The sequence below is a fragment of the Diadema setosum genome, chromosome 6 (genome assembly GCF_964275005.1).
Source record: "Diadema setosum chromosome 6, eeDiaSeto1, whole genome shotgun sequence".
Lineage (NCBI taxonomy): Eukaryota > Metazoa > Echinodermata > Echinoidea > Diadematoida > Diadematidae > Diadema > Diadema setosum.
Genome location: NC_092690.1, coordinates 14,579,921 through 14,595,235, shown reverse-complemented (window position 1 = coordinate 14,595,235; position 15,315 = coordinate 14,579,921). Strand labels below are relative to the sequence as shown.

Below are 15,315 nucleotides of genomic sequence, written 5' to 3'. Positions count from 1 at the left end.
GCCTTGCTTGAAAAGATAGTCCCAAGAGAATGATGTATGAGCAACAAGCAGAACATTAGTTTATCTCCCATCAATAGTATTCTACCACTGAAAATTGTATAAGAAGACTGTAATGATGCACTTCTGTTCTACTGAGAGCAGCAATGGTTAAATTTCTCTTGTTTTCTTTTCTAATTTGTTACCTGCATCAGAGTGTCTTAAGAAAACTAGCAAACAAAAATGGTACTCATCATGATGATAAATAGTAAAACAGTACTCCTAGACAAAACAATTACACTAAGAATGATAATGATAATAATATTATACTGGTGCTTCAACTAGTACGACTAATTAGATTAATTAGTAGATTATAATTGACCTTTCACAAACATAGCAACAACTTTAAAACCAGAACTGTTGACAAAGTCAAATTCATATACTGCCCCTCCTCAAACTTCTACAAGGTTATTATTAGTTTTTCCAATCTACATTATTTTCATGCGAAGTTGGCTTTATTGTTCTGGTGACATGAAAATTTGAGGGGGCGTTGTAAACATGCATCAGACATGACCCGGCCAATTAAGGCACACCTAACCTCATCCCCTACACCATCAAAGGCCTTCAAGAATCACTTAAACTGTGTCCAAACTCTCAAATTCAATATCCCTCCACTGAAAAATCCTAACCATGAGAGCATATAATATGAATTCTCTTTTTGCTGTTGTTATCATTTTACTATCATTTCCTGGTATGCATTACATAGCATTCATTACATCAAAACATTTTAATTAGACACTATGTTTCATGGCAAAATGGAAATGCTTTGTAGCCCACAGCTCGCACAATTTACATAAATCACCTGATATGATTCTTGCTGCGATGAAAATAATTGGCATCAGGTGGATTTTGCTGAACATGATAAATGAATAGGAATTGAGTGAGACGATGCAACGGAAGAAGACCAAGGTAAGAAGACCGCCTTTAACCCGACACCGATTCCAGCCCTCACCTACCCTCCTCTGAGCAGGCAGCTGGTGAAATTGGCCCATAAAAAGCTCATTCCAAACCAATTTGACCCACTGAGCTGCCATCGGCTGACTCCAAATGGGGTCGATCGGGAGCGAAACATCCAAACTCGTCTCATTTCGCCTCAGAAACGAGATCCCAACGGTGGCTTGGCCGCGCAAGGTTTGTTTACGTGCACAGAAAACATTTTCTGCCGGTATTGGTGAGAACCCTTCCTCACTTGTCATTTGTCGTCCTCTTCTTTACGAAGGACAAAATTGAAGAGGTGATGGGGATGAAATCGAGAATATCTTTAGAAGAAGAATTTCTCAGTACCCAATTGTGAAACATCATCTCACCTTTGCAATCATTTCTAGAAATCAACATTGCTAGTAAGGAAATATCAGGATGGGATAAGTAAACACAACAGTAACAGTTTAATTACTTCTAGGCATTTTAATACGAGATATAATACAAAGGTATGTGTAAATAGACATATATGATTAGATACATGTACATATATGTGTGTTTGTGTATAGAACTATGTATGTATGTATGTATGTATGTATGTATGTATGTTTGCATGTATGTAGGTAGCCTATGTATGTGACTGTTCATAGAGTTTCAAATGCAGAGTGGAATACTACTGCATCAGCATTATCAAGCATTACAGCTACTATTTGTCTACTGATTGACAAATCAGTTGAGAAAGATATCAGATTGTTTCTTGGTCTCTATCCCACTCCATGTAACCATTAGAGTCTAGTGTTTGAAGCCTCTCATTGGAAGGGATGTAGTTTGAAGTCAAGAGTTGGAGGTCACTCTGGTGTAGAGATAATCAGGGAAATTATAGCAGAGATATGTGATTTGTCATTCAGTGATGGAAAGAGTGCTAGAGATGTGCTGTGAGTCACTGATTTATCCAGGCTATCCCAGATGGAATGGAACCACTGCTTCTCAGAACGGAACCACTGCTTCTCGTTACTAACCATACCAAAGTGGCTCAAATGGCTAGTCGAGGTCAGTCAAAGAAAAACCAAATCAGCGCCAGAACTGATGCTACATATGCAGTCCTTCTATCACCCCTTCCCCAATCACAGAAAAAAATGGGGTTTCAGGAAAAGAACTTTGAAAAGTACATGTCTACTATTCTGCACTTTTTTCCCTGAAATCCAGGGGTGAACACCCGAATGTAAAAGCTTTTGTATAGAAAAGTAAATTGTGAGTGACAGATAAGTACTTGTGATTATATTGGTGAAATCACGGATATGATGACAAGTGAGTATCAGCAAACCTCTTAATACCATGTCGTATGTGACTTAACATAAAGAAGATCTATATGTACCCACTCAGGGTTTGACCCCACTTGAGCATCACAATGGTATCAAACTTGACTCAATCCTCTCTTGAAATCCCTCAGTTATGCCGTTACCTTAGATTATCATTCTTTCATTTGGCACCTGTAAAGATATGCAAATCATAACATACTTGTACAACTTGTGACTAGAGAAGAGAATTTGCTAGTAGTCTATAGTGATTGATCACCACAAGCCCTGCCAAAACCTCCATGTGAATATCATAATTATATAACATATCTTTGCATTCCCTATCTTAAAGATGATTCCTACCTGGTCTGGTTTGAATGTGCTCATGGAACAGTGGGGCTGACCCTGGAACTACTGAGAGCAACTTCTATCTTTAATCTACAGTTTTCAAGACATGATGCATTCCTATGGAGCACTACTTCTTCATCTAAAGAAGATGTTAATTATCAGTGCATAGTCCCTCACTGGCGCTGGTATTGGACCCTGCTTTGGGTCTCTGAATCCTGGGCACATTAATAATTTGACTGACTGTGAATCGTCCATCCTTCAGGATTAATCCTCCAAAGTGTAAGTAGAATATGATGAAAAGCTTATTTCCATAAATTTCAACAAATTTCAACATGATAACCACTTACCAATATGATATGCCCCAGAAAACATATTTCCTTTTCCCATACATTATCTGAACAGAATCATGATTGCACTGGTCAGAGCAGAAGAAGATGGCAAATTAGAATTTGAAACACTTCTGTGATAGTGGCAAAAATCATCCTTTTGACTTACACTGTTTGAAAAAAAAATCTTTTGATTGGTAGTAGACTTTATTAAAAAGTAAATAATCGAATCCCACTGTACACATACAAAATCAGATATGTATTCCATACTTCTTGAAGCAAGTACTAAAAATATGTCTCTGACTCTATGTGCGTTTGCCTTTGATGGATTGTCAGCCTACAGCAGTGGGTCTTTGACGCCTCCTAACACGTTAGACGTGATATTAATGACACCACAGGGTCCTGTAAGATCCTCTTGGACTGGATTTAATCACTAATGACATATCGTCCATGGGAGTAAGGCCGGCGCTTATTGCTCCAGTCTGTACCAAGGCATCATCATGACATTCACAAGGCTGGCCAGGGATGGAAGGATGGAAGGACAGACAGAAGGAGAAGGAAAGAGAAGGACAACTAAATGAACATGACATCCACATCGAAGCTAAATAAAACTGAAGCATAGAGAGATCAGACACACAGAAAATGCTGAGTAGAAATGTGACTGACAAACGAAGTCAAGAAAGTTTCAGGACAAACACAACTTCCATAAACAAATAAAGATTACCCCTCCAATATCTGCATATCAAAAAGACTGTACAGAAATCAAACAACCAAATAGAACAAGGGGAAAAGAAATATGATAGAAGTTAAAGTAAAAGACAATTATTGAATGTGTGTATTTGTGTGAATAAAGATCAATATTAGGAGGTGAATTTACACATTTCTTTTCGTGCAAGTCATTTGTCATCTTGAAATAACCTTGATAAAATAACTCATTGATCTTGGTTATAAATTCTAACTTTTGTCATTTTCCATTGCAGAGAAGATTTTTTACTTCGCCTTTGACATCAATTCTCGAATCAGTCACTAAACTATCTCAAACGTTCCACATCCTACTGTTTGTAACTGTGAATATTTCAACACCAGGGCAAAAATGGTGATAGTTTACCACTCCTCTAAACACAGTTGTCTTCACCCCTACCTGTTTAGAGATACCTGTTTATCAGCTCTTTTAAAAGACACGCCTCTTAAAGGTTGCTTCTTTCAACAGAGTTTTCTTTTGTACATGATGATTAACAAACAATAAAATCTAATATTTTCTGCTATGATTACTCCACATAAATGCAAAAGGGAACACAGAACATGTTGACAAATACAAATCAGAGTGGAGTGAATGTCTCCTAGATCCTTAAAAAAAAATCATGTTCTCTCTAAAACTACAACTACTGAAATATCCCATGTTTCACAATCGGAGTAGCAATGATTTGATTTATTTATTTATTTTTTTTTTTTACAGAAGCTATTGTTGATACAAACTTTATAAGAAATATGTATTGTCCTTCTCATTCTCAGAATCATGAAGTTTAAGGTTATGAGGAAGGTTATTGTCCTCACTTCAAATCTGAAAAAAAAAAATGTATTATGTGCAAATATAAGAACCTTTAGCCAGAAGACCGAGTATGGAATTCATGTCTTTCTAAATATTCTGGCACCAGGCTGTGATGGCATGGCTAGGATTGATTTGTCTGGAAAAAAAAAAAAATAAAAGGGAAATCTGATGTCATTGCGGCAGAAATATATTTTTGAGGTAGAAGTTGTGCACTCATCTGACAAATAACTGCATGCACAGATCCCTCTACTCCTTTCTCTTTCTTTGTAATCAATAATTGCTATTTATGAATCAATTTAAGTAAAAAACAAAGATATTAAAGAAAAGTCGTCTTACTGTTATCCATGTCCATATCACATATGTCTTGAAAAATGACAATCATAAATGCCACATCATGTATCAGTGGGTTGTACAAAAGTTTAAATGTTTTTACATCATCAATATGATTAAGAGTTTCCCTCAATGTTTACTATTCCACTCAGATGCACAACTTTGGAGATGGATTTGGTGATTTGTGGATAAAAAAAAAACTTGAAAATTTTGTATCAAATACTGAGAGCAGTTAAGTTAAATTTTTCATCAGTCAGGATGTGGTATTTGATTTTGTCTGATTTTTTAATCAATCTTTGTGGAATGTGGGTTTGGTCTCCTTATTATCCCAGGCTACACAAGAGATATCATGGCACCATGACTGAAGAACTGTATTTAGAAACTTTTAAAACCTTGTCTTCTGTCAAATACAGGTGCATACTTCTTTTCTTACAAAGTCTTCATGACCTGCAGTTGTCTTTAGTAGTATGAAAATTTCATTATAAAGGTAGGACATTTTGCAACTTAGACCTTGATGATAACAATCGTAGGACCTTAATTCTTACTTTGTGTAATAAAATTTCATTATAAATGAGTTCGCTGTAATGGCTGAACTCAGTTCCAATGATTTTTTTTTTTTTTTTTTTTTTTTTGCAATAAAGTAAAAATCAAGGTCCTGTTTTAACACAAGCTCCCTGTTGTTTGAAGTCTGGTGGAAAGAAGACATTCTCTTGGTTCACATTTAAAGTACAAACGTAGTAACTCCAGCCATATTCTAAATTTCTATTTGGAGGACCCCCCCCCCCCCCCCCCTTTCTGGTCATTGGTTGTGGACTACTCCAGTATCAATCAAGTCCTGAGTGAGTTCTGGGTGGTGGAAAGGGTGATGCCCTCCTCATAATGACAGTAAACTGAGATGAATAAACATTTCTCACACAGCTCATCCCAAGCTAAGACCCCCTTCTCTGGAGATGAACGTCGCCAGCTTTCTTCTTCCACAAATCATTTCTACAGCAACTGACAAGTGGGCAGTGCCAGAGACATTCCGAGAGGAGCTCCATGCATCTGGACAGAATGTCTTCAGATAGGGTCATGTATTTATTGACAGGTAGAGTCAGACTGATAGCAAAGGTGCCTGGATTGACTGCAGAAAGATGGCCATTTGAAAATAATAATAATAATAGATATTTTTAGAGCATCTTTTCCACTAAATACAAAGCGCTATGAGATGTCATCCCTGGTCGCCATAGAAGATAAATATATACAAATTACCAGGCAGTGACAGTACAAGTCCAGTGTATATATATAGGGCTATCAAAATAAGTAGGTCTTCAAATTTTGTTTGAAGTGATCCAGTGTTGGTGATGATTTCAGAATGATTTCTTGGTTTCAGATGATTTAGCATGCAAAACTACTGAAAATATATGTGGAGATAAGGAGTATAGAGAAGGAGAAAGCCCGATGAAATCTAACATGCTGAAAGTTAACTGAAATGATATAAGGGTGACAGACAAAGGATTGTAAAAGGAGTTGTAAGAGTTGCAAAAAGGACAAAAACATAGCACAAATATGAACAGAAAAGAAATTAATCTGAAATGAAACTGCCAGAAGGAAGAGAAAATATGGCAATACACAGAAAAAAAAGAATGAAAATCTCACAAACAGTTCAATTTGAAGAATGAAGTATGTACAAATATTTCCTCTTCTCGCATGTATTGATGATAAATGTATAGATGTAAGGTACGAGACTCTGAAAGTTATGACAATAGGAGATGTCTTACTATGCATGAAGAGAAAAGGTGTAAGGACGGGTCAGCAAAAGGAAGGATTTTGTAGAATGCTTTTCAAAGGAAGGACATACAAATCACATGATACAGTATGCGCATCAGAGATTACAACAAAGATAAAGAGACACAATTATCGACTAAACCAATCCAAAGCCTTGGATTCAATCTTTGTCACCTTGCCAAGGTATCACTAATAACCAAAGATTTGTTCGATTAGAACAAATGAATTTTCTCTTTCCTTTTTTTTTTTTTTAAAGGAGACATTGTTGGTGCAACAAACATATGGTTGCACACGTGAGGCATTTAAGTGCCTGCTTTTGTTGGTTAATTCTGCATCCACTAAAGTTTATGTTTTTTATGTTTATGTTTCACATTTTTTTAAATGAAATAGTTTACTTTTTAAAGATACTGTTCAACCTTGAAAATATCTATGCTAGACAGCAATGCAAATAAACTGGGAAATATGAAAAAAAAATAGTTCTCCTGGCAATTGCTTGAAACTTCATTCAAGTTTTCAAAAGTAAAGCTGTGAAACTAAGATTGCTCATCAACAGCTGGGTAGGTCCTACCCTTCTTACTAATACATAAAGACATTGTAACACGGGAATACAAAAGTTCCAGCTTCACATTTTGCAATGAGTACGGTGCAAACCCGGTGGAAGCGATGAACACACTGGACATTGACTGAGGGTGATACCGATCCTCTTGAGGTCCACTCAAGCCACCTCCAACGGTCAGCATACCAGCATCAACCAGGCACACTCTGCCATATGAAGGGGTGAATTTTCCTCATCCCATTTACTCTGATATTGTTCAGAAAGTGTCTGTCCATTAATATCACATCACTTACCTTGATTTCAGGGATTGGGTAGCCAGATGCCCGGCAAGAGAGAGTGGCTGGGCTGTTCTTGCTGACTGACTGGGCAGCAGGGTGCTCTGTGATGCGGGGCGCCATCTCTTCATTTCTCCTGGCATCGGCTCCAACAGCTGGAAACAGAATGGAAAGAAAGACAGAGAGAATGAGAGGGACTGATTTGATTTGATGTGATTTGATTTGATTTCTGCATTCCTTTTTTTTTCATACAAGAATGCAGCACAAAGTCGATGGAACAAAGTTATTGAGTAATATCTCGATAAACAACATAGGGGCCTACAGCTGGAAACAGGTAAATGATCGATGTAAATGTACACTTCTGCTTTTCTTGCTAATACAGACAAGAAGGTGTCATTTTACATATGAAAAGAAATTAACCCCTGATATGATAACAATGATAATAATTGAGAGACTTGCTCATTTTACCTAAAAAGATAAACATAGCGCTGTAGAACAGAGTTCAGATGTATCACGTTACAACAGAGTATCACAGTATGAACCAGTCATACAAAGTCAGGGAAAGGTCGGAGTTGGTCACAAAGTTCAGTGATGAGAAAGTATTATCTTCCCACCAGTGGCTTGACTCACTAATACAGTAGTTGATACAGCTGTACCATCATTGAGAAATCCTCACTCTTAGATTGATTCATGTTTGCACGAAGCTGTGCATTATATCGTCTGTATGTATACTGGCAATCATCAGTGTGCATGATCTTTGCATACTCTTGTGGATATAAATGTTCTATGAGAGAGCATGAATAAGATTATGTGCATAGTATAACAACAACTTTGAAAAATTGCAAATGCTTGTAGACTCTTTGGAAAGGAACAAGTTGCGATCAATTTCAAATCAATGAAATCAAATGGTAATAGCTACATCAGTACATGTTTTAAACAGAGTACAAGTTGAGTGTATGTTAAATGAAGAAGAAAAAGTAAACTTCATACATGAGTGTAAAGAATACAGATGAGAGAGCAAATGAGTTTTAAGGACAAGATTCAGACCTGTGTTATCAGGAACAGCTGTAACTTGTGAACTCACAAGCTCCATTTCTTGATCCTCACTAATGTGATAGAACACTGATTAATGCATTGTCTTCACAGACAGATGAAGTATTCGTGTATGAGAGAAAAATAAACTCTAGTTTGAAGACAGCATACATAGTATGCCTTCATATGTCCACTGAAAGCAAGGATAGCCATGTAGTGCATGGTCAGCCATGATGGATGTCATTAATGAGTAGAATGGAAAGAGGGCCATGCGTACTAGCTACCATGGGTATTTATGAGCTGTGCCTCAAAACCGCAACTGGTTGAGTGCACTTTTGCACACCAAAATTCAGTGAAATGAGATGTAATGAGCCGTCTGTTTTCCCGGATTTGAAGAAAGTCCGAAGAGCAATGAACATAATTTGATGCCCAGCAATAATAGAACGCTACGGTCGATGACGCATGGTGGAAAATGAGATAAACTTCCCTGTTTGGGTTATGACTTGTAAGTAAATTGGGTTTGAAGTACAAGATCTGTTTAAAATCAATTGAAGAGTGCAAACATCACCTATACTCCCTTTCATGTACAAAAAATGATGATGAAATAAATAAGATATATATCCTATTTATTTTTAATAAATAAGTAAAACCTCTTCTGCGAAGGAACTATAGAAACCAGTAGATGTTGTGCTGCAAAATATTGATTATAATTTTAATAGTGATTTCCATAAACTCACACTTTCTGATTACCTGGTATATTTCACCTACTACCAAAATCACCAGATATATTCCAGGAGCTCCAATGCTATGGTACTTTCCCTTAAAAGTGCCATAGCAGGCCAGCCAAAGAATGCCATACATATACTTCAACATTAACCCGTTGAGGATGAGTACTGAGTAAACTCGGGCAGGTGTCTATGGGAAATGTGTGTTGTAGCAAAATCAGTCCGTCCTCAACGGGTTAAGCAGATGGGCTGATTCAAAGAGGATGCCGATTGCAGTCCAATGGGTGATCTGCCGACCAAACCTTGCTCTACTTAAAGGAGCAATTATGTTGTTGAAAGAAGGAGATTATCAGGTGCTGTTAATTCTAATTTCAAGGCCACGGTTGTTTGTCTTGAATGTTGCAGAGTTAGGAGCTGTCTGAATAAGCAATGGTAGATAGTTAAATGCTGCTGGAATCATCTGAACAGACTGTTGTTAAAGTTGAACACCAGTTGTGTTCTTCTACTCTTGGTTGTTATAAAAGTCTAGGCTTACTTCCACAGAATTTTGTCAATTTGGAAGTCAGAGTTGTGTAATATTTAAAAGCTTGGGTTGTCTACATGCAACGTTGTTCAGTTAGAAGACAAGAGGCTCTAATTTGCATAATTTTCTAAACACAGGAATTCACGCAGCACCATTGTTAAAGGCCCGGTCCCACTGGCCGACGGACACAAAGCGTATGCAGAAAGGACACAGCGGACGAGCAAAATTTTGGGGATGGCTTCATCCGCTTTCATCCGCTCCAGAAATTGACAAAATTGGCGAAAATTGGCGGTAACAGAACGGAAATAGAACGGACGTGGGTAGTATGTAGCGGGGATGTTAAACGGATGTTCATCGGAAGCCTAGCGGATGAAAGCGGATGGAAGGGGATGACAGCTCCGAAGGGGTTACCGGAGATAATTGCGAAACGGACGCATAGCAGAAAAAGCGGATGCAGAGTGGGTGCAGAGCGGATGCAGAGCGGATGCAGAGGGGATGCTTTCGAAATGCTTTATATACGAGATGCATACGCTTACATCCTTTCTATTAACGTGCTATTAACGATGTAAAGACGTTCCACGTACCATATCTTTCCTCCCTCTTTCCGTTTTTAGCTGCAGCGGATGTGAGTTGCGAGGATGCCCAGAGGATGCAGAGAGGATGCAGCGGACGTTTAAGGGATGCCGCACGGACATACAACGTTTGTTGCTCGTATGTCGCGGATTTACATCGTACACAGCGGAAAGTTCATCCGTTCTAAAAGTTTTAAGCAGCTTAAAACTTTTTGCGCGGATGAAATCACAGTGGACGGATGCTCGATGGATAGAGCGGATGAAACACGTATGCGATGGGTACACAGCGGATTCGTAGCGTTTTCCAACGGATGGCAAGAATTTTTGTACGCTTTACATCCTCTTTGCATCCGTAAGTGCAGTGGGACCGGGCCTTAAGACAAAATGTGCATTGCACTGTGAGGTGTTGCATATTATCAATGATTTTTCAGATATCCCCTAGTATTAGTATTGCATATAACAAGATTGCATGTACTATCCAATTAGCCAAACCAATATCTGTGTTTCCAAATATTTTCATACTTACAAATGGTACACAAACACGTACACACATAAGTCACCAGGCACAACTTGGATTTTTGAAGGACTGATCAAAACACTTATTGAACTAGCAAAATATGCTGTACATCAAAACCATCATGGCATTTGCAGCCCTGAATTGAACCATTTCCTTTGCAGACATATTCAAATGTAAAAGAATGCACTTTACTGCTGCTAGCTCTTCATTCTCATGCTCTATCCAGCAGAAAATGCTTTACTTTTTTATTTCTCATATCGACCTCATACTTTCTTCTTCATTGTGATGTCCTTCCATTACCTTACCATCAATATTTACACAAAGAGAGAAGTTCGATTTCCTTCAGATTACAAAAGTACAAGATGAGTGTTTTCTCCTGTTTATTTCATATCCTGACTTACACTGAATAAAAGGTATCTATTCCTCTCTACCAGTGGTATAATCTGGTCTCCATCTCCCCCACTCTCATCCACCGCATCCTCAAGAGTCGAGGAGCAATAAACTTCCAATCATATAGCCTGAGGTTTGATTGATATTCTCCCTTTAAGATGGTCGGAATCCATGCACCATCTGTGCGTGTGATGAACACGCGTTGAATTGTCCCCGACAAAATGCTCTACAAATTAGACTAAACAGGACTCATCACACGGCCTCGGGGATCTCAATACCACATGTCGGTTGTCGGAGGGCGAGGGCGCTATTCCCACACGGACCTTTCCTGTTAGTTACTGCCCATCTAATAATGCATGAATCATAATTATAAGCATTATGCTGCCATGAAGTCTACTAAGTAAAATGGCAGCAACTGGGAAGGATGTATTCCCTTATTAAAGACTGCATGTCTAACAAGGTTAGAAGCATGCAAAATGTCCGGTACATATCTCCTTCTTCTGTGGATATTATCATACATAAAACTGTATTCTCTGACCAGTCTTTCATTAATTAGTATGTAAATTAGTGGTGCTGCACTTTTCCCTGGTTCAAAATAAAATGACCAAAATAAGCTAAGAATATAATTTTCAACACATTACAAAAATATATATTGCCAAATGAAATTTTTGCATACAAAATCATCTGTTGGAAACTGCCTAACCTCCACATTCTAACATTTTGCTACAGCTTTATAACACTTGTAACCACTGAATACATGATTTTAAGTCAAGTGTTCCATAAAGTTGCTCCAAGATCAAAAGTCTCTTGTTATCCATTCGCTGAAAATTGAGTGTATTCAGTGAAAAGAAGTTCCACTCACAACACCTGGCCCTGTGTTCAGTAACATTATCAAGCCAATGATTCTCAGTCTATTCACATTCTAGTGGCTTTGTTGCTAGGGTATATTGTCAAATCTGGCAATATCTATTCTAGGTAGGAATAGATACTTATCTCAAGACCGATCTTTCAAAACAGTAAAAAAAAATTCTCTAATTGTTCCCTATATGATTCTGTGGTATTGATAGGAGAAGGCTGAGTTCTGAAGATCAAGTTTCTACCAGAGTGTTATCAATCTAATATAAAGCTAATCCATAAATCAAGTCACTGCTTATAGAACCTATTGAACCAGTAGAACATGTATAAGAATTCACTACATGTGTTGTAAGGAATGCGCTGAACATACAAAATATGCATATTAAAACCTTCACCATGTAATTCCTACTTGTAAAGCTAACATCACATCAAATTTTGTCGTATACAATTGTAGATGAAAGCCACGGCAATCATTAACAGATTGTATATAATTAGGAAACAAGAACTAAGCAAAACAAAATGTAAGAATGCAACATTTTAATTGCACATTGCCTTGAGAATTCCTTAATAGGTGAGAATTCTACATGACAGATTGCTACTGACATTTTGCCCTCTTACATAGCGACACAAATTAGCTGTATAACATGCTGCAGAATTTTTCAAATGACTATTTAGTGCCTCTGTGCTAGAGCATCATTGAACAGCAATTAATTCCACACCATTGGGGAATTCAACTGAATATGCACACATGTCTAATACTTGCCATTTGATTAGAAAGCTAATCATGAGAAGCTATATCCAATCCTACCACAGAAGTATACTACATGAAGCAATAAGAATGATAACATGGAAGCCAACTACTCATTATATTATGAACTTTAGACATGTAAACAAATTATATCCATAGTGTTTCAACTGCTTCTAGATGTCTGATGAACAGGATAACAACATTGTAGACCATTTTTTACCCATAAATTCAGTTTTTATGCATAGTTCTTCCAATACACCTTTTAATGGAAACCCCAACACTTGCAGTGGGCATGCTTCACATTTGCTTCTCTGTTAACAAATAAGAGTGCTTAGAATGAATATCCCCCCAAAATTCATCTAACACACTGAAATTCAAACAACACAAAAAGGTTCAACAATCACAGGGAATTTGGTCTGGAAGCATCCATTAATTCCAATCATCAGTTCAACTAACATCTTATTGAATTGGACAGATATGAGAGATATGAATAAACTAGTATGCCTCTTTTTTCTTCCTCAAAAGAAACTTGTACTGTCTTTAAGGAGTAGGCATTCTCAACTATTCCTCAGTGCTAGGCTATCCTGTTCTCAGTCAACCAGTCATGGAACCATACTGCTACAAATTTATACAGTCAATCTATGACAGCAAATATTGACAAGCTTTTAACAGTCAAGTGATGAATTTTGAAAGGACAGCTTAGGACACTGCTGAACCAATGATAAATAGCTGATGAAAAATTACTTCAATTGTTATATCTTTTGTTGTTTTCACACCCTGCATCACAAACAACAGATCACACAGCAACCATTCTATGAATGGTATCATATTCTATGCCTAGTATTAGCTTTGAATGCAGTCATGACTACAAAACATCATGTCAGATAAACAAATACCATGTCAAGTGCAATAAACTGGACTTGATTATATTTCCAGATGAAAACGCAAGCAGCTACAGTAACCACAGCCTGCTCGTCCATTGATACATCTGTCCATATATCATCCAAGCTCTCTACCACTGTATGGCCATCTGCACTTTTGATGAGCATCAACAATGCTAGCATTATCTCCTGCAGCTATAATGGCTGTACATAATATTGATGGTTGTTTCCCCCCTCCCATCCTGTTTGGGATGCTAGCTGGACCGCATCTTGTTTGTGAGACAGAGGAGAATGCAGTCGGATGCTTGCTTTTATTAAACGCTCCTTACACGAAGAGACTAAATTGATCACATTTTCTACTTTGTAATTACAACATCCGCAACGTCAGCTCTGATATCATCTGGAGAGTCAGTGATGATGTCATAGGACCAACTCACTGTTTTTTCCTCTCTTCTTTTCTCCCTCTACCATGTGGTCACTTGGTATATATCACATATCTTTTAGATGGATGAGAGTATTACATCCATTCTGTTTGTGAGTGAATGTGTGTGCTTTGTGTCCATGTTTATAAAGCTGTGTTTTCAAAGGGAAGAATGTGGTTTTGATTACTCCACATTTGAATCAAGAGGGTATAAAAGATAGAATTGTAAGATAATACGGAATCATGACGAGAATTCAGAGCAAAATTGATCATGCAGAAATAAAAAAATTGATAACATGGAAGAAGTAAATCACAAACAAAATAATTATATTTGTTCAATATTCTGCCACTCAATCACGCCCTACGGTCAGTGGAGAGAGTGAAATAATGTGATGTAAAGACAGAGATAGGGATCTAGATTTTTCACCTATTCCGATGAAATTCCATATGATATCTGACCTAGATGCACCATTTTCTTGTCAGCATTCTGCATTCTATCAGACCCACAGAAATGAAATGCTTGCATGTCACACAGTTAGTTGTGGTCATATCTGAACAAAGGACCTCCCTAAGCAGATCGCTCCACAAACCTTATCTGGCGAATGATTTGATTGCAAATAATTCGCAAGGTGTGCGCATCACCCCTCAGGCCATGTTCAACATCTCACTAAAGCGGTGTAGTTGGAGGACTGACTAGGGTTACAACACCCAGTTGTCAACGTCAAATAAAATCAGTATATCTTTAAAGATACCCAACATCTATTCATCTGTACTGTCCTGTAGCGATGTTTTAACCATATTGTCTTTACAACCTTATAATGACACCTACCTCAAAATAAAAACCCTTCACAAAGACTTAAAGAGCCCATTATGTCTCTACAGCCGTGTATCCACTTGAGTAAATAAATAATCACAAAAACAATAGCACATGACATCCTGCTTCTATACTCAAGCCCATGAATGTATACTGCATGGAAAAGTCACACATAAGAGCACAAACGCATACAGTAATTCTGATTTGGAAGTGTATACACATTGAAACAAACACAAAGTCGAAGAAATAACCTCGGTTTCACAAATGTCCCAGCTTTCTAAGCTGAAAAGATTCAGGAGCTTATCTAGACCTGCACCAGCTATGTTTAATGGCAAAGCAAGAGCACTGACACAGTTTATAAACATATTATCGTATGAAACTAAGTCATGGATATGTTATTTTGGTCCATGCTTGAATGATGTCTATGCTATCTTCAG

General features: G+C 37.6%; 1 protein-coding gene across 1 annotated transcript in view; it reads right to left on the bottom strand.

Moving 5' to 3' along the window:
- LOC140229559 (roundabout homolog 2-like) overlaps nt 1-15,315 on the bottom strand; it is a 403,949-nt gene that overhangs the window by 73,020 nt on the left and 315,614 nt on the right. The window contains exon 5 of the mRNA XM_072309806.1: nt 7,419-7,555. Coding sequence (XP_072165907.1) covers nt 7,419-7,555 — 137 coding nt within the window. The remainder of the gene's footprint in view (nt 1-7,418; nt 7,556-15,315) is intronic.